This window comes from Diaphorina citri, unplaced genomic scaffold (genome assembly GCF_000475195.1).
Source record: "Diaphorina citri unplaced genomic scaffold, Diaci psyllid genome assembly version 1.1 scaffold727, whole genome shotgun sequence".
Classification (NCBI taxonomy): domain Eukaryota; kingdom Metazoa; phylum Arthropoda; class Insecta; order Hemiptera; family Psyllidae; genus Diaphorina; species Diaphorina citri.
The window spans coordinates 30,172-55,043 of record NW_007378160.1 but is presented as its reverse complement, the minus strand read 5'-3'; the positions used below and the strand labels follow the sequence as shown (position 1 = coordinate 55,043).

The 24,872-nt window shown below is 40.4% G+C and overlaps 3 protein-coding genes and 2 long non-coding RNA genes across 5 annotated transcripts in view; 3 read left to right on the top strand and 2 right to left on the bottom strand.

Moving 5' to 3' along the window:
• Window positions 1-678: 678 nt before the first annotated feature.
• Window positions 679-24,872, bottom strand: part of LOC103511554 (protein tramtrack, alpha isoform) — a 24,383-nt gene continuing 189 nt past the window's right edge. Inside the window, 7 exon segments of the mRNA XM_026825293.1 lie at window positions 679-1,271; window positions 12,155-12,424; window positions 12,867-13,068; window positions 13,071-13,385; window positions 14,147-14,323; window positions 15,040-15,257; window positions 17,529-17,747. Of these exon segments, the coding sequence (XP_026681094.1) occupies window positions 1,258-1,271; window positions 12,155-12,424; window positions 12,867-13,068; window positions 13,071-13,385; window positions 14,147-14,323; window positions 15,040-15,237 (1,176 nt within the window). The 5' untranslated portion in view covers window positions 15,238-15,257; window positions 17,529-17,747 and the 3' untranslated portion in view covers window positions 679-1,257.
• On the top strand, window positions 2,147-2,844 carry LOC113468414. Its single transcript, XR_003392170.1, has 2 exons — window positions 2,147-2,201; window positions 2,731-2,844. It is a non-coding gene; the product is annotated as an uncharacterized LOC113468414 (long non-coding RNA).
• On the bottom strand, window positions 4,938-6,866 carry LOC103511540 (tctex1 domain-containing protein 1-like). Its single transcript, XM_026825289.1, has 2 exons — window positions 6,310-6,866; window positions 4,938-5,609 (listed from the first exon to the last, which is right to left on the bottom strand). Exons 1-2 carry the CDS (start codon window positions 6,760-6,762, stop codon window positions 5,367-5,369), a joined length of 696 nt encoding a protein of 231 aa, XP_026681090.1. The 5' UTR covers window positions 6,763-6,866; the 3' UTR covers window positions 4,938-5,366.
• LOC113468415 lies at window positions 8,946-9,890 on the top strand. Its single transcript, XR_003392171.1, has 2 exons — window positions 8,946-8,995; window positions 9,329-9,890. It is a non-coding gene; the product is annotated as an uncharacterized LOC113468415 (long non-coding RNA).
• LOC103511553 (small G protein signaling modulator 3 homolog) overlaps window positions 23,147-24,872 on the top strand; it is a 21,648-nt gene continuing 19,922 nt past the window's right edge. The window contains exons 1-3 of the mRNA XM_026825280.1: window positions 23,147-23,317; window positions 23,833-23,910; window positions 24,135-24,392. Of these exons, the coding sequence (XP_026681081.1) occupies window positions 23,842-23,910; window positions 24,135-24,392 (327 nt within the window). The 5' untranslated portion in view covers window positions 23,147-23,317; window positions 23,833-23,841. The remainder of the gene's footprint in view (window positions 23,318-23,832; window positions 23,911-24,134; window positions 24,393-24,872) is intronic.

The following is a 24,872-nucleotide window of genomic DNA, read 5'->3' as shown; positions in this document are numbered from 1 at the left end:
GGGGCTAAACGTAGAGAGAAACACTATCACGTCACCGTGAGGGCAGTGTGGCTATCATGAACGAATTACCTACAAATATTATTGGGAAAATTTTAAACTACATCTTTCTGACTCCCCATGAGCTCACGTGACGTGATAGTGTGTTTAATAATAGAGACTCTTGAGTGGAAGGCAACCATAGGCGAGGTTAACCGCACTTAGGCGTTCTCTACCACCTAACCCTTAGAGCTCGCATTGTTTATTACTTAACTGCAAGGAACCTATGTCATGTCATTCGCGCGTAATGGCAGAGAGGCAAATATGTCACGGAGTAGCTTATCATCACTGTCAGAGGGTGATGTCATTGTCATTTTTGACCATGCATCAGGTTCATCACTAAGCTTGATGATGATGAAATCAGCAGAGTCTTAATATGATCGTACGTATGAGAGGGGCGCGTTTTATTTGCAAAACAAATCAAACTCCAGTTGAAGAGCGCGCTCGCTGAAACTACGGTACTTTTAGCTCGCTAACTACGTACTTTTCTTTTTAAAACGTAATTTTCTTTCTAAAATTTTTAAAGCCTACACAAATCGGGTATACTTACTTTCTCAACATGTCTCTTACTGTTAAGTTCGGGAAACCTACTTTTACCTTGAAAAGAAGAACACCAGTAACTTACACTCTTCACTAGTGTTCTTTTTTCAAGATTAATCTTCACAAAGTCACGTCAGAATCTATCAGTACTTTTAGCTCTTGACGGAAATAAAACGCTTCCTAAACTATCGGGGAAAGAACACAACACGGGGGGGAATAACAAAATCGGACAGTCTTCAGCAAAAGCTGCTCCGATAACGATGAGGGCCCGATTTCTAAAATAAAATCGGAACTCCTTGCTAAAGGAACTGTCAGCTAAAGCCGTGTTCGATTATGTGACTTTTTTATAGTCAACATGGCAGAACCTAAGAGATTCCGCTTTGGACGTCCAAACTTACTGCCATAGGCCCCTTAGGTATTTTCTGAAATTTTCAATGGTTATTTGAAAGAGGGCCTCTGAGTGAAATTTTGCTAATGAAAAAATTCCAAGAATTAAAGAGTCTGCCTTTGATGTTAAGAGAGATGTTTAAAATACATGGGTTTCTGTGGGTAATCACAATGGAATATGTTTCGGCAGAAAGGGTGTTTAAGATGAAAATTCATATCTCTTTGGTTCAGCCATGTTGAATCTAAAAAAAAAGTCACATCGAATACGGCTTAACGTGCTACGTGACGGTCCGGTCACGGCGATATATGTGGGTGCCGATACGACACGTGCTTGCGGAGCGCATCACGTGACCTAGACACGTGACTACAGGAGGAGCACGCGTAGAAAGCATTCTGATGGGTTTCCATGTGCACACGTAAGTTGTACTGATTGGACAGCTGTTTGCCGCAGACAAAGCAAGTGGCAAAGAGTTTTGAATGATTGGATGACCCTCCAGTGGTGCCGCTTCCGGAAGCTTTGGTTTTGCTACTGCCCGGTATTGAGCTGGAGAGGGGAGATGTGAGACAGTGGTCTGAAATGAGGAAGTGGAGAGTTGAAGGTTTGTAATGGAAGTTCATCATGAGTTGACGGGAATTTGAAGAAAAGTGGAGAAGAACTCAAGTATGAATTAATCAGATGTGTAGAAGTTAGAACAGCGATTTTCAATTAGCGGCCCGCGGCTCCGAAAATGGAGCATCCACCCTCGATGCCTTCAATAAAATCCTGGATACGGGCCTCCTGCGGCCCGCGAAGTACCTGCCAAGGTAGCATATGGCCTGCATACACGTGGAATTTGGAAATCCCTGAGTTAGAAGATCCAATGGTAATGCTACGTAGCACGTACCTAATGTGATGATTGATTATACGGACTGAGAGTACCTCGAAATCAAAACACGCTAGAAGTTGCCTCAGTTGAGAATCTGGCCAAAAAAGATCTCTCCACTCCGTTTCAAGAAAGAAGAGTAATTCTCACCTGATGTCCCACCAGTTTCGGGTGACCCTGTAGGCCTATAGGTATGGGTATGTTCGTAAGTAGATACCTACGCCAAAAATGAGACTTCTTCTAGATCTAAAAGGAAGTAAAGTAGATAGTTACCCAGATAAGATAAAGTCCGTACAATGTCTTTTAATTTGAATCTGTTTCAGGATTCTACGGAAGACCATGGACTACAGAACAAAGAAAGGATCTATTTGTAAAGTAAGTACATTTGTGACAAGCCTTGAACATTAAAGTACGCTTAACACGATTAAATCAACCGTGATAACCACTACACCACTGAGGTTGGTTTTCATTCTAGCAGGATAGATAAGATATGTTCTATTCAATGGCGTAGGTATATAAATTTTTTGGGGCCCTCTTTGCCAGGTTTTGCCGGGGCCCCCGGGGTCAATAGATTGACGAGGAGGATTCTTCAAATTATGGGCATTTGGGGTCTCTGTGGAGCTCCTAAAGGCCTGTTCAGACTTGTCGTTCGTAGTGGGAACACTCTCATTTAATTACATTCCTACAAGGACATTTTGTGGCGTTGAGAAAAAAATCCTATCGTGTGAAGCTGTGTAGGGAGTAGTGGGACCATTCTCTTTTAAATTACATTGTCTACAGGGCATTCGAAAAAAGAAAAAAAAAGTAAAAAATCGGATGAAATGATGAAATACACAAGTGAAAACCGGCCTTAACTGACCGGAGTTAGGATACACGCCAATGATTCTATTCTTCTCTATTTCAGACTGAAGAAGTGGGACATGGACTCCTACCTGTACGCCCCGAAGGATGACTACAAGCATCGTGCCTATTGGCGAGATCTGTACTCGGTGGAAGAAGCAGAACATTTGACTGGACTAATTTCCGCCGCTAAAGAACAAGGCATTGACTTCTACTATGCTCTTAGTCCAGGTAAGTGAACCAAGTTTTTACCTTTATCAGAATTCAAAGAAAAAGAAGAAGAAAAAAATGCTAAACACGGATTTTTTAAAGAATTTCTTTGTTTCAGGCGATCCGCGCCGCAGGTGAAATTTTTGAAAATTTTAGTCTACAATCTTCAGAATTCAGTCCCATGGAAATTTTAATCTTCAGAGAGTAACACCCATACGACGACAAGCTAGCCGTCTCCTCACATTAACCTCACCCAGCCTGAGTTGGGCCGGAAAAGCCAGCAGCAGGTGATAACCAAAATGGCTAGGGGACGTTAAACAGATAGTAGACTAGTGTCTAGCTATGGGACTATAAACAGGGAGGAGAACAGCTAACCCTAACCAGTCTAGCTAGCTGGTAGTTCTTCAAAGGGTTCTTTCTTATTTTAAAGAACAAGCACAAGTTCTCACGATGCTTGACTGAGATTCAGGACGAGCCAATTAAACTTGCGTAGAGACGACCATCACCCTGGTGTATGGCTGATAGAAGAGATATTTTCTTTATCTTGCCATCACCATTCGGCTACAGCTGAAGTCGCTAAAACAACAACAACAACAACAACAACAACAACAACAACAACAACAACAACAACAACAACACCAACAACAACAACAACAACCAAAATGGTCACTTGAAAGAGCTCTTGCGGTCAATTAGGACCACAGGGGGGGTCCTAACTTCTAGCTCAGGATGTTATCTCAGCAGAGCTCTTACTTACTTTGAACAGTTGTTTGAAATAATGACTGCACGCGGACAGGACCACTTTGTGTGCCTTCATGTGTCGTCCGCCCGCGCTCAGAGTAACGTCTGTCAAATCTTCCCCGTCTAACAGTTGTGGCAGCGTCGCTAGTAGGGAGGTCTGGTAGTTATGCCATCGGAGACAGAATTGCTGACTGCCGTCCAATTGAGGGTCCATGGTCGATTGAGAGGAACGGACTGTGAACAAAGAGGTGAAGGATGAAGTGAGACAATGATGATGGACTAGTTGAAGAAGGAACACAGGATAGGAGAAAGCCAGCTGTTCCGAAAACAAACCTTATCCGTTCAGGATAAAATCGAAGCCGGGTGGGAATCGAACCCGCGGCCTAGCGCTTACAAGGCAGACACGCTACCAACCAGTCTAACTAGAATAGAATATACCTTGTTTATTTTGCTGGGATAGGACTGAAAAGTCCCTTTACAGAAGGAACACAGGATAGGAGAAAGCCAGCTGTTCCGAAAACAAACCTTATCCGTTCAGGATAAAATCGAAGCCGGGTGGGAATCGAATCCGCGGCCTAGCTCTTACAAGGCACACACGCTACCAACCAATCTAACTAGAATAGAATATACCTTGTTTATTTTGCTGGGATGGGACTGAAAAGTCCCTTCACCCCCGCAGTCTAACCAAGGTCTTATATATTTTGACATATTATAGGGAACATATTTTACAGTTATAGCCATATAAACACCTTGATTACTTAAAAAGAAGGACACTCATCACTTTGCAGACTCCAGTGGGTTGCCTATCTGGAGTTCAACTCCAGCAGTGCCAACTCTCCAGGCAAGGAAGAGTCCGAAGCACTCACCTGGGACAACCTGGGTGTTATCAGCAGGACTGATAAGCTGAGGTCAATGACCCGACAGGGCATACCTCACTCCCTTCGACCACAACTCTGGCTACGACTATCAGGTAAGGAAGAGAGGGTTGGGAGGGGGGAGAGGACAGAGAGAGAAAGAGAAAAGGAAGGAAGAAAGGGAGGGAGAGTAAAATTATTAGTAAAAATAAGACTTTTATCTGATCGAATTTCCTTGGCATGAAATCTACTAATGGACTTCTTAAAGCTGGATTTAGAAGACACGTTTTGCTTGCAAGTCAAAGTCAATCGCGTCGTGTTGTCTAAAGAAGCATTCAGTCAGCATTCAAAACATTTTACTGATTTGGTGCAAAGTCACCCGGGCAGGTGCAAAGTCACCTCAGATGACGGTACAATGTTTGTATTAGATTAGGTGCTTAATGTTCATACCTAATTACCCTGATAAGTTCTAAGAATGCTGGAAACTTTATTAACAAGGAAAAACTGAATCGTCTTTAAAACTTTTAAACCTCTTCTACGCCTTGAGGCTGCGGTTAGCGCTAACTTAGCGCGAGTCCACGCTAGTAAATTTGAATTCGTCGCTTCGGAGCGTCGCTTCAATCTACCTGCCCGATGCTCTATCTAATGCCTCTATGCTATATGGTCTTCGCTCCACACTGTTTTTAGCCTAAATCTCCTTGGAACCGTCTCTAAAACTGCATTCATCTCCTAAACCTAAACCTCCTTGAAACACTTTCCAGAAGGCTCTGTGATCTCCGGGAGGTTCTGTAGTCCTCCCAGAAGGTTCTGTGATCCTTCCAGAAGGTTCTTTAGTCTTAGGGAGGTTCCGTATTTTATACTATTGTCAATTCAACTAATCAATCAATCAAATCTTCTACTCAACATAAAAGCCGAACACAATACACGAGCACACAAAGTACTTATTCTCCCATATGGCAGGCACGATCCTGTCCTGCTTAATATCGTTGATGGTCCGATAGCCCGACACATAACTCGGAGTCGTGTGAAAGTGGTCCGTCTCGCTAACCTCCGGTTTTTCAATCAGATCCACCAGAACCACCGTTTTGAATCGTTCGAACTTGAGCTTCTTGATGGCGTCACGAATTTTCGTGCTCACCTGTAGGCGTTTATTTGAATTAGTTAAGGGCGTATCGGTAAGACACAGGTGATGCACGCCAGACGAGACGAGGTATGACTATTTCTCGTCTAGTCATTAATCACGATGTCGTGCCCCCCGGGTTCGATACCCTCTCGGGGGGCGGATTTTATCCTGAGCGGATAATGTTCGTTCTCGGAACGGCTCGCTTTCTCCTATCCTGTCTTCCTTCTCTCTTAGATTTCGGGACGATAAGACCTTAGCAGTTACAGTTCCCTCTATCAAACGTTTTAAAAAACTCCTTTTCCGGCCCCATGGGATACACGAACCCTCAACTAGGCTAGGTGGCCCCATACCTGTAGCGCTTTCTTGTACGCCTTCCTCGGTAAGCGCGGATAAGGCCGCTCCTCTTTCAGATACAAACTGAACACTTTCTTGACGAGCGCCTCTACGATAGACGCGTCAAACGGATGTACGGACCAGATGCGGTACGTATTCAACACGGTCCGCTTTGGTTTGACGCGTTTCTTCTTCTTCTGTCGCAGAATCTGCAGGTCCTTGTCCGGAACTTTGAGTTCGTCGAGCTTTGACTTCGTTTCGTCTGCAAAACCGACTCTCTTCCCCCCTCTATCGTCCATTTCATCGAGTGCCTCATCCTCGGCAAGGTCGATGGATGTGTCCTCAACTTCATGTTCTTCTTCGGGGCTAGGTTTCCCCATACCTGTAGCGCTTTCTTGTACGCCTTCCTCGGTAAGCGCGGATAAGGCCGCTCCTCTTTCAGATACAAACTGAACACTTTCTTGACGAGCGCCTCTACGATAGACGCGTCAAACGGATGTACGGACCAGATGCGGTACGTATTCAACACGGTCCGCTTTGGTTTGACGCGTTTCTTCTTCTTCTGTCGTAGAATCTGCAGGTCCTTGTCCGGAACTTTTAGTTCGTCGAGCTTTGACTTCGTCTCGTCTGCAAAACCGACTCTCTTCCTCCCTCTCTCGTCCATTTCATCGAGTGCCTCATCCTCGGCAAGGTCGATGGATGTGTCTTCAACTTCATGTTCTTCTTCGTCTTCTTCCGAGGAACTTTCGTCCTTGGAGGTGCCAAAGTCCTCTAACTGCTCGAAGTCAATGGATTTCGCGTCGAGTGGATTGAATGGTGGTTTGGATTTCGACATATTTGTATCTTAATCGGCGCTGTGGTTGTTTTATCTGAATCGCCGCTGTGGTTCTAATTGGCTAAGTTCTGATCTCTGGTGATTTTTCGAAAATTTTATGAGGAAATAAATGGACACTTTGTGGATCTGCTGTATTGAATTAATGTTCTGGTCCTTCGAGTAGATTTTGGTGGTCTTGGCCAAAATTTAGAATCGCTTTCGTTGGGACTTAAGCTGTTGATTCTGCTTTTGATTCTACCAGTAGGTAGGTGATTGGTTTGGATTTCGACATATTTGTATCTTAATCGGCGCTGTGGTTGTTTTATCTGAATCGCCGCTGTGGTTCTAATTGGCTAAGTTCTAGTCTCTGGTGATTTTTCGAAAACTTTATGAGGAAATAAATGGACACTTTGGATCTGCTGTATTGAATTAATGTTCTGGTCCTTCGAGTAGATTTTGGTTGTCTTGGCCAAAATTTAGAATCGCTTTCGTTGGGACTTAAGCTGTTGATTTTGCTTTTGATTCTACCAGTAGGTTTAAGCTGTTGATTCTGCTTTTGATTCTACCAGTAGGTAGGTGATGCTCAACTTCTCACTTTCATATTAGGTCATCTTACTTTTCAGACAAAATGTTTTTTTTTTTTTTTTTTTTTTTTTAAAGCATGTTCGAGATATCAGTCGATTTTCAAATACGTTTTGAATGCTGAGTACCTAGATACATACACCCTTAGAACCTTTCCTTTTACCTTTTATAGGTAGGCGTAATTATATGTAGGTACCTAGTTATGTAAATATGTACTTACTAGTCTGGTACCCAACCAAAAGTATAATAGGTAGGTATACCTAACTACGCCTATAGTGTAAAACAGGAGAGATAAATACTCGAGATATCAGTCGATTTTCAAATACGTTTTGAATGCTGAGTACCTAGATACATACACCCTTAGAACCTTTCCTTTTACCTTTTATATAGGTAGGCGTAATTATATGTAGGTACCTAGTTATGTAAATATGTACTTACTAGGTCTGGTACCCAACCAAAAGTATATACCTAACTACGCCTATAGTGTAAAACAGGAGAGATAAATAATTGTAATCGCCTAACTTTTTGGAAGTTCTTTTCGTTAAGGTCATGACATGGCCTACTTTGGGTTACTGGTTCATGGTTACTTTACTAATTACTTTAGGGTCACTAATGTCAATTCATCGTTTTGGTCAGCCTAGTCAGCATGGACGGTAACGCGTCTGCCTAGGTCGCGGGTTCGATTCCCGCCCGGGGCGGATTTTATCCTTATCGAATAAGGTTCGTTCTCGGAATGGCCGGCTTTCTCCTGTCCCGTCTTTATCTATTCGATTTCTGGACGATAAGTCGTCCGTTGTCACAGTTCCCTCCATCTAAACCTGAACTTTTTTAAAGAGGTTTGACAGAGGGAACTGTAACTGCTATGGTCTTATCGTCCGAAAGCAAGCACGTGTCGTATCGGCACCCACATATATCGCCGTGACCGGACCGTCACGTAGCACGTTAAGCCGTATTCGATGTGACTTTTTTTAGATTCAACATGGCTGAACCAAAGAGATATGAATTTTCATCTTCAACACCCTTTCTGCCGAAACATATTCCATTGTGATTACCCACAGAAACCCATGTATTTTAAACATCTCTCTTAACATCAAAGGCAGACTCTTTAATTCTTGGAATTTTTTCATTAGCAAAATTTCACTCAGAGGCCCTCTTTCAAATAACCATTGAAAATTTCAGAAAATACCTAAGTGGCCTATGGCAGTAAGTTTGGACGTCCAACGCGGAATCTCTTTGGATCAGCCATGTTGACTATAAAAAAAAGTCACATAATCGAACACGGCTTTAGCTGACAGTTCCTTTAGCAAGGAGTTCCGATTTTATTTTAGAAATCGGGCCCTCATCGTTATCGGAGCAGCTTTTGCTGAAGACTGTCCGATTTTGTTATTCCCCCCCGTGTTGTGTTCTTTCCCCGATAGTTTAGGAAGCGTTTTATTTCCGTCAAGAGCTAAAAGTACTGATAGATTCTGACGTGACTTTGTGAAGATTAATCTTGAAAAAAGAACACTAGTGAAGAGTGGATAGTTTAGGAAGCGTTTTATTTCCGTCAAGAGCTAAAAGTACTGATAGATTCTGACGTGACTTTGTGAAGATTAATCTTGAAAAAAAAAAAAAAAAGAACACTAGTGAAGAGTATAAGTTACTGGTGTTCTTCTTTTCAAGGTAAAAGTAGGTTTCCCGAACTTAACAGTAAGAGACATGTTGAGAAAGTAAGTATACCCGATTTGTGTAGGCTTTAAAAATTTTAGAAAGAAAAGTACGTTTTAAAAAAAGAAAAGTACGTAGTTAGCGAGCTCCCTTAAAACCGGATTTGTTTTGCAAATAAAACGCGCCCTCTCATACGTCATATTAACTCTGCTGATTTCCATCATCAAGTTAGTGATGAACTGATGCATGGTCAAAATGACATCACCCTCTGACAGTGATTAAGCTACTCCGTGACATATTGCCCTCTTTGCCATTACCGCGAATGCATGACATAGTTCCTTGCAGTTAAGGTATGTAGGTTTCCCGAACTTAACAGTAAGAGACATGTTGAGAAAGTAAGTATACCCGATTTGTGTAGGCTTTAAAAATTTTAGAAAGAAAATTACGTTTTAAAAAGAAAAGTACGTAGTTAGCGAGCTTTCTTAAAACCGGATTTGTTTTGCGAATAAGACGCGCCCCCTCATACGTCATATTAACTCTGCTGATTTCCATCATCGAGTTAGTGATGAACTGATGCAAGGTCAAAATGACATCACCCTCTGACAGTGATTAAGCTACTCCGTGACATATTGCCCTCTTTGCCATTACCGCGAATGACATGACATAGTTCCTTGTAGTTAAGGTATAAACACACTATCACGTCACGTGAGCTCATGGGGAGTCAGAAAGATGTAGTTTAAAGTTTTCCAATAATATTGTAGGTAATTTCGTTCATGATAGCCACACTGCCCTCACGTGACGTGATAGTGGTTTCTCTCTACGTTTAGCCCCTAGGCAAGGGAAGTACTGGGTATACGATCAACACCTGGGGTACATGTTTGTCATGCCATACCAACTTCACACATTTATTATTTATAGGCAAATCAAAAATGCAAAGTAATTTCTTTAACCCTATGATCGTGCTGCACATTAGAGGCCTAGCGGATTTTACTGGGGTAAGTTTGGAAATTGCAAATATCATAGGGATAAGATGGTGTCTGTGATTATCGTGATCTCTGGACACGTCCTGCTGAAAGTTCTGAGGTAGTAGAGTTTCCTAGTATGTACTTATTATTCCTTTAGTTTTGCATTGTCAAAACCGTTTCAATTAAACCTGAGTTGAATTCGCACTAATTCCTCCCACAGTCAAATTTGAGATCGATACAAAGCGATTTCAGTCCCACCGATTTCAGTAAATAGTAAAATGGTTTAGGAAAGAGTAATGCCCGGGTTTATAATCTCAAGTTGAAATGGATGTTGTCTTCTGAGCATGATACGAGTATAAGCATGCTTGCAGAGACTGAATAAAGTTCAAAATTCATTTCAAATGTGTCTATAAAGTGTAAACAAGAGGGTAAGTTTTTTTTCCCTCGAATTACTGTAAAGTATGCAAAATCGGCAGATACCCAGACCAGAAGTCAAACAACAAAATATGTCATCTCCTTCTAGTATGATTATGTAGATCCTTTGACTAACAAAATATTACTTGCTCTCTTTTCCTTCGTAAAACAGAAGTAAGAAATAATTATTCTCATTTTACCTTAAAATGGAATAGTTTTATGTACCTCTCTTTTGTTTCCTCCGTGTTTAAAAATAAAAGAGATAGCTCATCCTTAAAGGGGATTTAGCTAAAAATCGTAGAATGATGTTTGAACTTTTAATTATTAATATTTATTTAGATATAAAAATTCGTAAAAAATAAAATATTTATTTTATGTATTTTAATTCTTTCTTTATTTTTACCTAATCTTATACCCAACAAGTAGGTTTCTTGAACAACTTAACAGATAAAGTTAAACGTCGATTTTTGCCGTTCATTTTTCGAGAATCATGTATTTATAGACGAATCGTTAGAAATAAAGTTATAGTGTAAACGCTTGACGTTATCGTCCAAGGAAATGTGTGTCGAGCTAATTTAGAATTGTGACAATTTGGGACATGAACATTATCTGCCTCTTGTGCCCGTATGTGTGTCCACTTGAATTTCCTGATTCAAACGCAAACATTCTATTTGATTTGATTTTCCAGTCCGCCGGAAGAAAACCGATCCAGAATATTAAAATCAAAAACCCTGGATTTGTGAAGATTCCTAGTGATAGAAGTACCATTGAACCTCAAGACGGATTGACGGACGATTGAATTCGGAACCCTCGTGAATACAAGTTGGTAGTATCTGAGAAGGAATCTGAAAGAATTTGCAAATTGAAAAACAAATCTAGGACCAAGGACGAATTGAAAACGGTGATGTTATAAAGTGGCTTTCTTTTGGGCTACTTATCCTATGTGGATAAAAAAGGACTGAAGTTTATTTTATTTTATTTTTTTAGTTTTTAATCAATTTGTTTAGTGTATGTAAGTGTGAATGACCTCTTTTTCACTACTTGGCGTAGTATTTAAATTGTATTCTCAAAGTAACCAATTAGTAGAGATAAAAAATGGTTTCCCTGAAGAAAACCGTGAACAAACTAACCCCAACAGTGAACTCTACATGCAGAATAGTCATCAGCAAACTGACCAAGCACGATAGTGAGCCATTGGACACTGACTACCTACAGAGTGAAGGCGAGATCAGCTTAGATTTAGAACAAGTGCATACCAGCTTGGATCGAGATTTCGTCAAACTTCTACTCAACACGAGGCTAGGCGACACGGGAACCTTAGCCACGAAATGTGCCGATGTTGAATTCAAGCTAGCCGAAATCACACGAACGCCATCCGTTCACGAGATGACGGATGAGGATAAACTATCACGGGCAACGCTACACAAGGAGACTGGGAGTGCGCTGTTCAAACAAGGGAAATACGAGGCGGCCTTCCGGCGATTCAAAGCGAGCGTACAGTATTTGATCTTCATGAATGACAAAACCACGGCGCATGCGTGTGAACTCTACGCTACAGTGTGTAACAACATGGCTATGTGTCAGATAAAATTCAACAACCCCGCGTACGCTATCGAGTTGTGCGGGAAAGCATTGAGCGTGGACGACACCAATGTGAAAGCTCTCTATAGGAGGGCGTCGTGCTACGTGGTGATGAAACGCTATGAGGAAGCAATGGCGGATTTGGTGCGCGCGCAGAATAGAGAAAGCAATGTGAGCGTGAAGAAACTCATGGAAACTGTACAGGCGCAGCTGAAAATATATATGTGGGTGCCGATACGACACGTGCTTGCGGAGCGCATCACGTGACCTAGACACGTGACTACAGGAGGAGCACGCGTAGAAAGCGTTCTGATGGGTTTCCATGTGCACACGTAAGTTGTACTGATTGGACAGCTGTTTTCCGCAGACAAAGCAAGTGGCAAAGAGTTTCGAATGATTGGATGACCCTCCAGTGGTGCCGCTTCCGGAAGCTTTGGTTTTGCTACTGCCCGGTATTGAGCTGGAGAGGGGAGATGTGAGACAGTGGTCTGAAACTGAAATGAGGAAGTGGAGAGTTGAACGTTTGTAATTGAAGTTCATCATGAGTTGATGGGAATTTGAAGAAAAGTGGAGAAGAACTCAAGTATGAATTAATCAGATGTGTAGAAGTTAGAACAGCGATTTCCAATTAGCGGCCCGCGGCTCCGAAAATGGAGCATCCACCCTCGATGCCCTCAAGAAAATCCTGGATACGGGCCTCCTGCGGCCCGCGAAGTACCTGCCAAGGTAGCGAAGTACCTGCCAAGGTGGAATTTGGAAATCCCTGAGTTAGAAGATCCAATGGTAATGCTACGTAGCACGTACCTAATGTGATGATTGTTATACGGACTGAGAGTACCTACCTCAAAATCAAAACACGCTAGAAGTTGCCTCAGTTGAGAATCTGGCCAAAAAAGATCTCTCCACTCCGTTTCAAGAAAGAAGAGTAATTCTCACCTGATGTCCCACTAGTTTCGGGTGACCCGGTAGGTCTCGTCGAGGTAGAGGCGGTGGCGCTGAGATTCTTGCACACATTTTGCAAACAGTCTATACTGGTTCCGTTCTTGACGCTGTCACTACTATGACTGCTGGAAGCGTTCGACGAAGATTTTCGGCTAAGGTCTTGAACTTCATTGGTCCCGTCCAGCCAATTGGTTGTCACACATTTTGCAAACAGTCTATACTGGTTCCGTTCTTGACGCTGTCACTACTATGACTGCTGGAAGCGTTCGACGAAGATTTTCGGCTGAGGTCTTGAACTTCATTGGTCCCGTCCAGCCAATTGGTTGTTTCGATTGGACCGGTAAGTGGTTTGTTGTAGTCGATCGTGCTGCTGGTGGAATGGGACAGGCGTTGTCGTTTGACTTTGCCGTTCCCAGGACCTGGGCCAGAGTTTGGGGAGAAGTTTGTGTCTTGTGTGGACGGACTGCTTTGGTTGCTGTAGTGTTTGCTGGTGGAATAATCGTGCGGGTCCTGCTGTAACGAGATGGTTGGGTTCTTGAGCCACTCACGATGAGTTCTATCGCATGCGATGGTCGATTAGTCCATCGCATGCGGTAGAATCGTGAGTGGGGAATTTCTATACGACAATCGTAGGTGGCGGGCATTAGCAAGGGAAGTCCTAATAGGTACCTTACATGATCATTAGTAATATCATTACTAATGATAGAATTCCGGATTTTCTGATTTTTCATCATCATTATTTGGAAATAATGGCATTACTAATGATTGTGTAAGGAACCTATAAAGCAGAAGTTTGTGTCTTGTGTGGACGGACTGCTTTGGTTGCTGTAGTGTTTGCTGGTGGAATAATCGTGCGGGTCCTGCTGTAACGAGATAGTTGGGTTCTTGAGCCAGTCACGATGAGTTCTACCGCATGCGATGGTTAGTCCATCGCATGCGGTAGAATCGTGAGTGAGGAATTTCTATACGACAGTCGTAGGTGGCGTGCATTAGCAAGGGAAGTCCTAAAGTGTACACTATACGCCCTTGAAAACACACAAACTTACTCTTGTTTCATCTGTAAATGCCAAATTTGACCCCTGAAAAATCCGCTCCTCTCATATCTTTACCCCTCCGAAATCTGCTTAATTGTTGTTAACGTCTGCGACAACGTTCACTCCTCCTCAAGGCCAAGGAGCTCTACTACCTCAGAACTTTCAGCAGGACGTGTCCAGAGGTCACGATAATCACAGACACCATCTTATCCCTATGATATTTGCAATTTCCAAACTTACCCCAGTAAAATCCGCTAGGCCTCTAATGTGCAGGGCGTCTGCCATGGATAGCAAACTGGACAACTGTTGCTGATAGATGTTCACTTCGCCATTGTACATGAATGTCACCAGGGCATAGAGGTCATTGAACTCCACGCCAGGCAGAATTATCACAGGATGCTGGTAACCGTCTATTTCCTGGAAATACGAATTCGTAGGACATATTACAGAATGTCAGGATTATTACAGAATGCTGGAGATCGTCTAGCAGGTCTAGCTCCTGCGGAAATTATAAGGCAGGGGTGGCCTTAACTTTGGGAGCCGCAGTCCCATAAAGCCGATTCGGGGTAAACCACGCCGCAGGCGAAATTTTCGAAAATTTTAGTCTACAATCTTCAGAACTCAGTCCCATGGAAATTTTAATCTTCAGAGAATAACACCCATACGGCGACAAGCTAGCCGTCTCCTCACATTAACCTCACCCAGCCTGAGTTGGGCCGGAAAAGCCAGCAGCAGGTGATAACCAAAATGGCTAGGGGACGTTAAACAGATAGTAGACTAGTGTCTAGCTATGGGACTATAAACAGGGAGGAGAACAGCTAACCCTAACCAGTCTAGCTAGCTGGTAGTTCTTCAAAGGGTTCTCTCTTATTTTAAAGAACAAGCACAAGTTCTCACGATGGTTGACTGAGATTCAGGACGAGTCAATTAAACTTGCGTAGAGACCATCACCCTGGTGTATGGCTGATAGAAGAGATATTTTATCTTGCCATCACCATTCGGCTACAGCTGAAGCCGCTACAACAACAACAACCAAAATAGTCACTTGAAAGAGCTCTTGCGGTCAATTAGGACCACAGGGGAGGGTCCTAACTTCTAGCTCAGGATATTATCTCAGCAGAGCTCCTACTTACTTTGAACAGTTGTTTGAAATAATGACTGCACGCGGACAGGACCACTTTGTGTGCCTTCATGTGTCGTCCGCCCGCGCTCAGAGTAACGTCTGTCAAATCTTCCCCGTCTAACAGTTGTGGCAGCGTCGCTAGTAGGGAGGTCTGGTAGTTATGCCATCGGAGACAGAATTGCTGACTGCCGTCCAATTGAGGGTCCATGGTCGATTGAGAGGAACGGACTGTGAACAAAGAGGTGAAGGATGAAGTGAGACAATGATGATGGACTAGTTGACGGATAAAGAGTAGGAGAGGATTGAACATAATAATAATAATAATAATAATAATAATAATAATAATAATAATAATAATAATAATAATAATAATAATAATAATAATAATAATAATAATAATAATAATAATAATAATAATAATAATAATAATAATAATAATAATAATAATAATAATAATAATAATAATAATAATAATAATAATAATAATAATAATAATAATAATAATAATAATAATAATAATAATAATAATAATAATAATAATAATAATAATAATAATAATAATAATAATAATAATAATAATAATAATAATAATAATAATATTTTTATTCCCCTCTTGGAAATCGAGAAAATATTGACTTCTTTTTCTTTGCCTTTTCCCGTATTCAGACGGTTTTGGCGTTTTTCGAGAAAAGATTGACTGAAGGTGGAAATATGAAGGTTAAAGGAACAAGAGAAACAAGTATGTATTAGGTAGGTACCTATTGTATCCGCCACACTACCGCTTCGATTGATTTTTCCCAAAGGGTTAAAAAAGGACGATACAAAAACGCCCTTGCTACATGAATAGCCCAATAGCTAGGTACCAATGTCAAAGTTCTAACGTACATACTTAACATGTAGAGATACCTAATTCATTTTTGTTTAGGAAAAGAAAAAATAAAAACATTTTAGATTATAACACGCTCATTGGATGTGTAATAGGTATGCACGCACCTATATGTACCTACATGTATTATGCTCAGGTAAAGCGGAACTCAGAGAGACGGAGATTTTTTTTCGCACAAGTAAATCACTCTATAAATCATGCATTTATAAATTGCAACTATAATCGGTGACCGATATGAAATAGAACAATTGAAACAAAACACACTCCAAAATTTGCAAGCATCACACTTTGAAGAAAATTTTCGTACCTACTCGTATTAGCTTAGCTAGGAAGTGGGATTTATGTTATTTTTACCTTGATAATACCTTGACGCGGTTTATTTTCAAATGAACTGCATTGAGGTACCCAAATCTCAAACAATAATTAGAACAAAAATTTATTTCCAACCTAGCGAAAATACATTTTGACTTTGGTCCAGGGAGATAGAGAGAGAGACACACGAATTTTATTTTTTTCTTTTCTCATTCTATTCTTATAAATCTGGATAACCTGGAATACTTGAATAACAAGTAGGGGATTTGGTCCCACGCCAAATTGTATTGCTAAATTTATTATTATTAGTGGAGTAAAGTATACCTACCTAGAGCTCCGGGAGCTACCTAGTTATTATCATTATAGGTACACCTGTGCTAAATTATACAGAGTGTTCCCGAAGGAGATTGACCAGACGAGTTTTTTTTTGTCATCCGGGCTGCATTATTGTGTGCCAACATTCAAATTAGGTAATTTATCGGCCTGGTAATAGTGCTTCAAAAATTATTTCCATAAAGATGTTATCCATTAAACGACTTTATTTCGTCCGTTGTCACATGTTCGTTGTCGACCCCGTAGTATGTCGTTCATCAGATAAGCAAGAAGAGACTCAATACTCCTAGCTGGGTCAAGATTGTCAAGCACAAAACTAACCCAATGAATATTTGAATCACAACACGAGGGCACTTTTTTATGACGGGGATCGAACCCGGAACCTCTGTATGACTAACACCGATACGGTGGTGTCCTATAGGTAATAATTTAGGTAGTTTTTATAGCCCTCAACAATGAATAATAATGTATGACATACTCTTCGTATGACATGAGGCAAAATTTTATTACTTGAGGCCAGGCCACCCCTACCCCCTCTTTATGATCTTGAGATAATTACAGGATCGGTCCCAGAGGTGGTTCATCCGGCCCTATTTTTGCACCGAGCCCCACAAGGGGCCCCGAAAGTCCCGGAACCAGCAGTTCCTAATTTACCCAAGACTACCAAAATGACCCACTTTTTTACTTTCCTTAGCCTATAATCCTATATCAGGGAAAGTAATGTATTCGTCAAAATTTTTGATGGTCACTTTTTTTTCCTCTTCCCTTCTCTATGAAGTCGAAGAGAGAAGGAAGACAGGATAGGAGAAAGCCAGCCGTTCCGAGAACGAACATTATCCCATCAGGATTCGCCCCGGGCAGGAATCGAACCCGCGGCCTAGCGCTTACAAGGCAGACGCACTACCAACTAAGCTAACTAGGCTGGCCTTGAACTTCTTTGAGGGGCAAAAACAACAATAACAACTTACCTGTAGGTAAAGTAGGTATATTTTAATGTTAACCAACAATCGGCGACGTAAGAAAAACCATTTGTCAACGAACTAAAATAACAATCCGATAGGTTAGGTAGCTATGGCTTTGTTATCTTCTTTTCTCTCAATAGGTAGATTTGTTGGTAACTAAACTAGGTGTTTTAGTAATCTGTAGGTATAACTCGGTCAAAAAAGGCATCCGCGAAAACTAAAAAACTAAAGGGGGCACGGTTGGTCCAGTGGTAACGCGCTTGCTTGCCATGCTGAATAACAGAACTCCAACAAACTTCTCAGTGAACCTTTCATTGAAGATCCTCAGCACAGGTAAGATAATCTTGCAATTATCACATACAACAAACAACAACAGTTTTAGTCTGATTGCAGTTGGCTGGGACATTGGATTTGTAACCAGTAATATGATTTTTTTTTCCGGTCATTTCAATTATTGCATTAATTCCAATTGCAATTTCCAAGAATTAATTAAAATACCTATTCCATAATAATACATATGTTGATACTTGATAATTTGGGATGTCCATAATACAAGGTGCTATTATTTTCTTTTATCACTAGGTATGTTAATTTATGCAACACGAATGAAAAAAAGAGTAAATAAATGAGTAAAAGTTGACGGGTAAAGAGTAGGAGAGGATTGAACATAAAAATAATAATATTTTTTTATTACCGTACTCTTGGAAATCGAGAAAATATTGACTTATTTTTCTTTGCCTTTTCCCGTAGGTATTCAGACGGTTTTGGCGTTTTTCGAGAAAAGATTGAAGGTGGAAATGTGAAGGTTAAAGGAACAAGAGAAACAAGTATGTATTAGGTAGGTACCTATTGTATCCGCTACACTACCGCTTTGATTGATTTTTCTCAAAGGGTTAAAAAAGGACGATACAAAAACGCCCTTGCTACATGAATAGCCCAATAGCTAGGTACCAATGTCAAAGTTCTAACGTACATACTTAACATGTAGAGATACCTAATTCATTTATGTTTAGGAAAAGAAAAAATGAAAACATTTTAGATTATAACACGCTCATTGGATGTGTAATATTCACGCACCTACCTACATGTATTATGTAGGTAGCTCAGGTAAAGCGGAACTTTGATAGACGGAGATTTTTTTTCGCACAGGTAAATCACTCTATAAATCATGCATTTAATTGCAACTATAATCGGTGACCGATATGAAATAGAACAATTGAAATAAAACACACTCCAAAATTTGCAAGCATCACACTTTGAAGAAAATTTTCGTACCTACTCGTATTAGCTTAGCTAGGAAGTGGGATTTATGTTATTTTTACCTTGATAATACCTTGACGCGGTTTATTTTCAAATGAACTGCATTGAGGTACCCAAATCTCAAACAATAATTAGAACAAAAATTTATTTCCAACCTAGCGAAAATACATTTTGACTTTGGTCCAGGGAGATAGAGAGAGAGACACACGAATTTTATTTTTTTCTTTTCTCATTCTATTCTTATAAATCTGGATAACCTGGAATACTTGAATAACAAGTAGGGGATTTGGTCCCACGCCAAATTGTATTGCTAAATTTATTATTATTAGTGGAGTAAAGTATACCTACCTAGAGCTCCGGGAGCTACCTAGTTATTATCATTATAGGTACACCTGTGCTAAATTATACAGAGTGTTCCCGAAGGAGATTGACCAGACGAGTTTTTTTTTGTCATCCGGGCTGCATTATTGTGTGCCAACATTCAAATTAGGTAATTTATCGGCCTGGTAATAGTGCTTCAAAAATTATTTCCATAAAGATGTTATCCATTAAACGACTTTATTTCGTCCGTTGTCACATGTTCGTTGTCGACCCCGTAGTATGTCGTTCATCAGATAAGCAAGAAGAGACTCAATACTCCTAGCTGGGTCAAGATTGTCAAGCACAAAACTAACCCAATGAATATTTGAATCACAACACGAGGGCACTTTTTTATGACGGGGATCGAACCCGGAACCTCTGTATGACTAACACCGATACGGTGGTGTCCTATAGGTAATAATTTAGGTAGTTTTTATAGCCCTCAACAATGAATAATAATGTATGACATACTCTTCGTATGACATGAGGCAAAATTTTATTACTTGAGGCCAGGCCACCCCTACCCCCTCTTTATGATCTTGAGATAATTACAGGATCGGTCCCAGAGGTGGTTCATCCGGCCCTATTTTTGCACCGAGCCCCACAAGGGGCCCCGAAAGTCCCGGAACCAGCAGTTCCTAATTTACCCAAGACTACCAAAATGACCCACTTTTTTACTTTCCTTAGCCTATAATCCTATATCAGGGAAAGTAATGTATTCGTCAAAATTTTTGATGGTCACTTTTTTTTCCTCTTCCCTTCTCTATGAACCAAAATACTATCTACATTATGTACCTAGTATTCTTGTTTTAAAAAAAAAAAAAAAAAAAAAAAAAAAACAAGGAAGGGCCCCATTTTCGGACCCCCGGGACCAGGTTAGGCTGCGACCGGCCCTGGATAAATATATGTATAATTATGGGCAGTCCGGATTCCGGAGTTACGGGGTACACATTAGACAAGCGTTAATTATTCATTAAAAACTACGCACCGACAGAAATAAATTTTATATCTGGTTGGAATTAACGTGAAATATTAGATAATTATTGTACTTTATGTGTTTGAGAGAACAATGAGGGAAATTCGGGCATTCTACAAGATTTTTATGATGCTACTAATCTGCTCATAAAAGTAGGTACCTACTTCGGTAGGTCAAATTGGAAGGTAGCTCTTGGCTGTAGGTACCTACCTACCTTCCTATTGGCAATGTCATTGGTCATTTTGGTAAGCTTGTATACTCTTTATCTAGGTGTAATGTAGGTAGTGATAAGTTCGTACTTATATTAAACATTACAAAACAAATAATCCATAGGCAAAAAGTAGGTACAGTATATTTCATTTATATGGGTGTAATCGATAAAAGAAAGAGTATCTCCTTAGCACCTTAGCTATACAAACATACATGTGAAAGACATCATTTATATGGGTGTAATCGATAAAAGAAAGAGTATCTCCTTAGCACCTTAGCTATACAAACATACATGTGAAAGACAAAATAGAATGAAAGTTAGATATCAGTCTATGAGAGAAATCTGAGCAAACCCAAGCAATGCTTTCTCATCAGCAACCTCGCCTGGTTGTAACTCTGTAGCCATGCCCAAGATGTTTTTTTTTTTTTTTTTTTTTTTTTTTTTTTGTCATCCGGGCTGCATTATTGTGTGCCAACATTCAGATTAGGTAATTTATCGGCCTGGTAAGAGTGATTCAAAAATTATTTCCATAAAGATAAAGATGTTATCCATTAAACGACTTTATTTCGTCCGTTGTCACATGTTCGTTGTCGACCCCGTAGTATGTCGCTCATCAGATAAGCAAGAAGAGACTCAATACTTCTAGCTGGGTCAAGATTGTCAAGCACAAAACTAACCCAATGAATATTTGAATCACAACACGAGGGCACTTCTTTTATGACGGGGATCGAACCCGGAACCTCTGTATGACTAACACCGATACGGTGGTGTCCTATAGGTACTAATTTAGGTAGTTTTTTATAGCCCTCAACAATGAATAATATATGACATACTCTTCGTATGACATGAGGCAAAATTTTATTACTTGAGGCCAGGCCACCCCTACCCCCTCTTTATGATCTTAAGATAATTACAGGGTCGTCCACAGAGGGGGTTCATCCGGCCTCTTTTTGTACTGGACTCCTTTTTGTACAGGGGCCCCGAAAGTCCCGAAACCAGCAGTTCCTAATTCACCTAAGACTACCAAAATGACCCACTTTTTTACTTTCCTTAGCCTATAATCCTATATCAGGGACAGTAATGTATTCGTCAAAATTTTTGATGGTCACTTTTTTTTCCTCTTCCCTTCTCTATGAACCAAAATACTACCTATGTACCTAGTATTCTTGTTTGTAAAAAAAAAATCAAGGAAGGGCCCCATTTTCGGACCCCCGGGACCAGGTTAGGCTGCGACCGGCCCTGGATAAATATGTATAATTATGGGCAGTCCGGATTCCGGAGTTACGGGGTACACATTACACAAGCGTTAATTATTCATTAAAAACCACGCACCGACAGAAATAAATTATATCTGGTCGGAATAAATCAAAAAGACAGCGCAATAATTAACGTGAAATATTATATATTGTACTTTATGTGTTTGGAAGAACAATGAGGGAAATTCGGGCATTCTACAAGATTTTTATGATGCTACTAATCTGCTCATAAAAGTACCTATACTTCGGTAGGTCAAATTGGAAGGTAGTTCTTGGCTGTAGGTACCTACTACCTACCTTCCTATTGGCGATTTCATTGGTCATGTTGGTAAGCTTGTATACTCTTTATCTAGGTGTGAAAGACGCATACCGTTCCCGAGATATTGTTAAACTAGACCGAAAACCGCCAAAAAGCGGTAAAATGCCGCCAACCAATGCACCGATCTTAACCATCAAAAGTTCCGATTGTTAAATTACACCGAAAACCGCCAAAAAGCGGTAAAATGCCGCCAAGCGTTGCATCGGTCTTAACCAAAAGTTTCGTGTCGCATTCTCACATTTGACAGCTACATACCAAATTTCAAGTCGCTAGCTCTTACCGTTCTCGAGATATTTTGTTTAGAGACAGACAGACAGACACACACACGGACCAATGGCTGAAACTTTGGATTTAGGCTCGGTATTAGATTAGGTGCTTAATGTTCATACCTAATTACCCTGATAAGTTCTAAGAATGCTGGAAACTTTATTAACAAGGAAAAACTGAACCGTCTACGTCTTTAAAACTTTCAAACATCTTCTACGCCTTGAGGCTGCGGTTAGCGCGAGTCCACGCTAGTAAATTTGAATTCGTCGCTTCGGAGCGACGCTTCAATCTACCTGCCCGATGCTCTATCTAATGCCTCTATGCTATATGGTCTTCGCTCCACACTGTTTTTAGCCTAAATCTCCTTATTGGAACCGTCTCTAAAACTGCATTCATCTCCTAAACCTAAACCTCCTTGAAACACTTTCCAGAAGGCTCTGTAATCTCAGGGAGGTTCTGTAGTCCTCCCAGAAGGTTCTGTACTCTGTAGTCTTAGGGAGGTTCCGTATTTTATACTATTGTTAACAATAAAGTAAACTATTTCAATCAATCAAATCTTCTACTCAACATAAAAGCCGAACACAATACACGAGCACACAAAGTACTTGTTCTCCCATATAAAATTCGGTCCCAAAAATGAGATTTAGACTTCCGGCCCTGATGGCCTCCGGGGGTGAAAATGGATGTTTCGAAATTTTATTTTTGGGGCCAAATTTCAATATGAATCATTAGTAGGACCTAATTGAAGCACAAATCACCAATCGATATGAATTTCCCATTTTTGGGTGACCATGACCATGCATGTGATTCTTCTCGCGGTCAAAAAAAAGTATCGTAATATTTTTTTGAATGTACCTTCGTCGATCGTGTAAACCAGCCTTTATTTCAGATTTTTTAAAAAATGGGGAAGTAACAAAACATGTGTGCTGATAAAAAAATGTAAACAAAAATTTTGTGCGTTGGTGTTGGTGATAAGAGGAAAACTTGAAAATTTCTCCAAAAAAGTGTAATCTTTCAAATTTCAACGATAAAATCGATTTAACTGATAAAAGTGAAGTATTTAGAAGACATTTCAGCTTTGGAATATCACTCCATCATTCATCTGAAGGAACCTCGTTCTTTTCATGAGAAAACATCTTAGCTTGGGTACGTAGACTTTTCCTAGAACCTACTCTGGTTTTGATATCAGAATCAATGATATCTGACTTGGTTATCACTAGAAATAGATGCGTTGGCGTCAGAGTGTCAGAGTAACGCAGAACTGTCCTAGATAGAATCCTTTCTTCAGAAAACATCAAGGGATTGTAGAGTAGTTGGAAATCTATTGGTAGATATGAGCAGTTTGAATTGTGGTTTTATAAATGGTTTAAAAATTGTGTTTCTTGGGAGCTGAACCATATGTTACATACATTTGATTTGGCATTCGTTCATTGAACTGTCACAGCCCTTGCCAAATTTTCCTATTAGGCCAAACAGTCTAAAAAAATTGGTAAGTAGCTTACGTTAACATTGATCTGAAAACTAAAATTTACAATATTTTACGGACATATTTAATTTACATTCTGATATTAAGATACTTCTCTACTTACTGTTTATTGCTTGTTGCTTTGTGGTTATTTTTTGTGATTACCTATTGATTTTTACCCATTTTTTTTCCCCAGATTTTTCTTATGGATATTGCCAAGTCATTGTTTACATCTAGGACTCATGAGGGTTATTCTGGCAAACAGAATTACAATGTAAGTTACCCATTCTCATATATTGTACCTACAGCATACTGACAACAATATTTTAGTCAGAAAGACCAAGTATTACCTACCTACATTTGTTTTTGGTTCTCTCAAAAATTGGCATTTGAGGATTTGGTGTGATAATGCCTTGTAATTACATGGTGGAATGTGGAATAATTTTGTACATATCGGTATGTGCCTACATATCATTCCTAATGATTTTAACATTACAGAAAAATGTTGAGACAGCTCTGTCCGATGAAGAAGATGACGAGGGAGAAAGAGAAAATGAAAGCAAAGAAAAAGAAAGCCAACTCAAGCTTGACGTAAATAGAAATGCTGAGAAAGACACACTGGCTGATTTATCCCCAATGAGTACACCAAGCCCTGGTGGGCCATTTTCTGCACTGACACCGTCCATGTGGCCACAAGACATTATTTCCAAACTGAATCAAGTACCAGAAGATCCTAATTCTCAGCCTGACTATAGGTAGGTGGCAGTAGGGTTTCCTTCATGTAAGATAAAAAAAAACTAGTGGATATTCCACCAAGTCAAGGGAATTTTACAAAATAGTCTGCAGCTTTGTCAAGTACCTCAACTGAAAGGGCTTTCTGGTGTTCTCGTATTGACCCAGCACCTAAATGGGAAGTATTGTGTCTCTTCTCGCCCATCTGATGAGAGGCATACGCGGGTTCGATTCCCGCCCGGGGCGGATTTTATCCTTATCGAATAAGGTTCGTTCTCGGAATAGCCGGCTTTCTCCTGTCCTGTCTTTATCTATTCGATTTCTGGACGATAAGTCGTCCGTTGTCGCAGTTCCCTCCATCTAAACCTGAACTTCTTTGAGGGGCAAAAACAACAATAACAACTTACCTATAGGTAAAGTAGGTATATTTTAATGTTAACCAACATCCGCGAAAACTAAAAAAATATACACAGGCCACAAGCGTCTAATGTAGCAGTTGTTCCA

Coding starts and splice junctions, on each gene's coding strand:
- LOC103511540 (XM_026825289.1), bottom strand. CDS start 6,762: ATGTCGAAATCCAAACCACCATTCAATCCACTCGACGCGAAATCCATT. Junction 5,610..6,309: donor CGTACAAGAAAGCGCTACAG/GTATGGGGAAAC, acceptor AAACGCCTACAG/GTGAGCACGAAAATTCGTGA.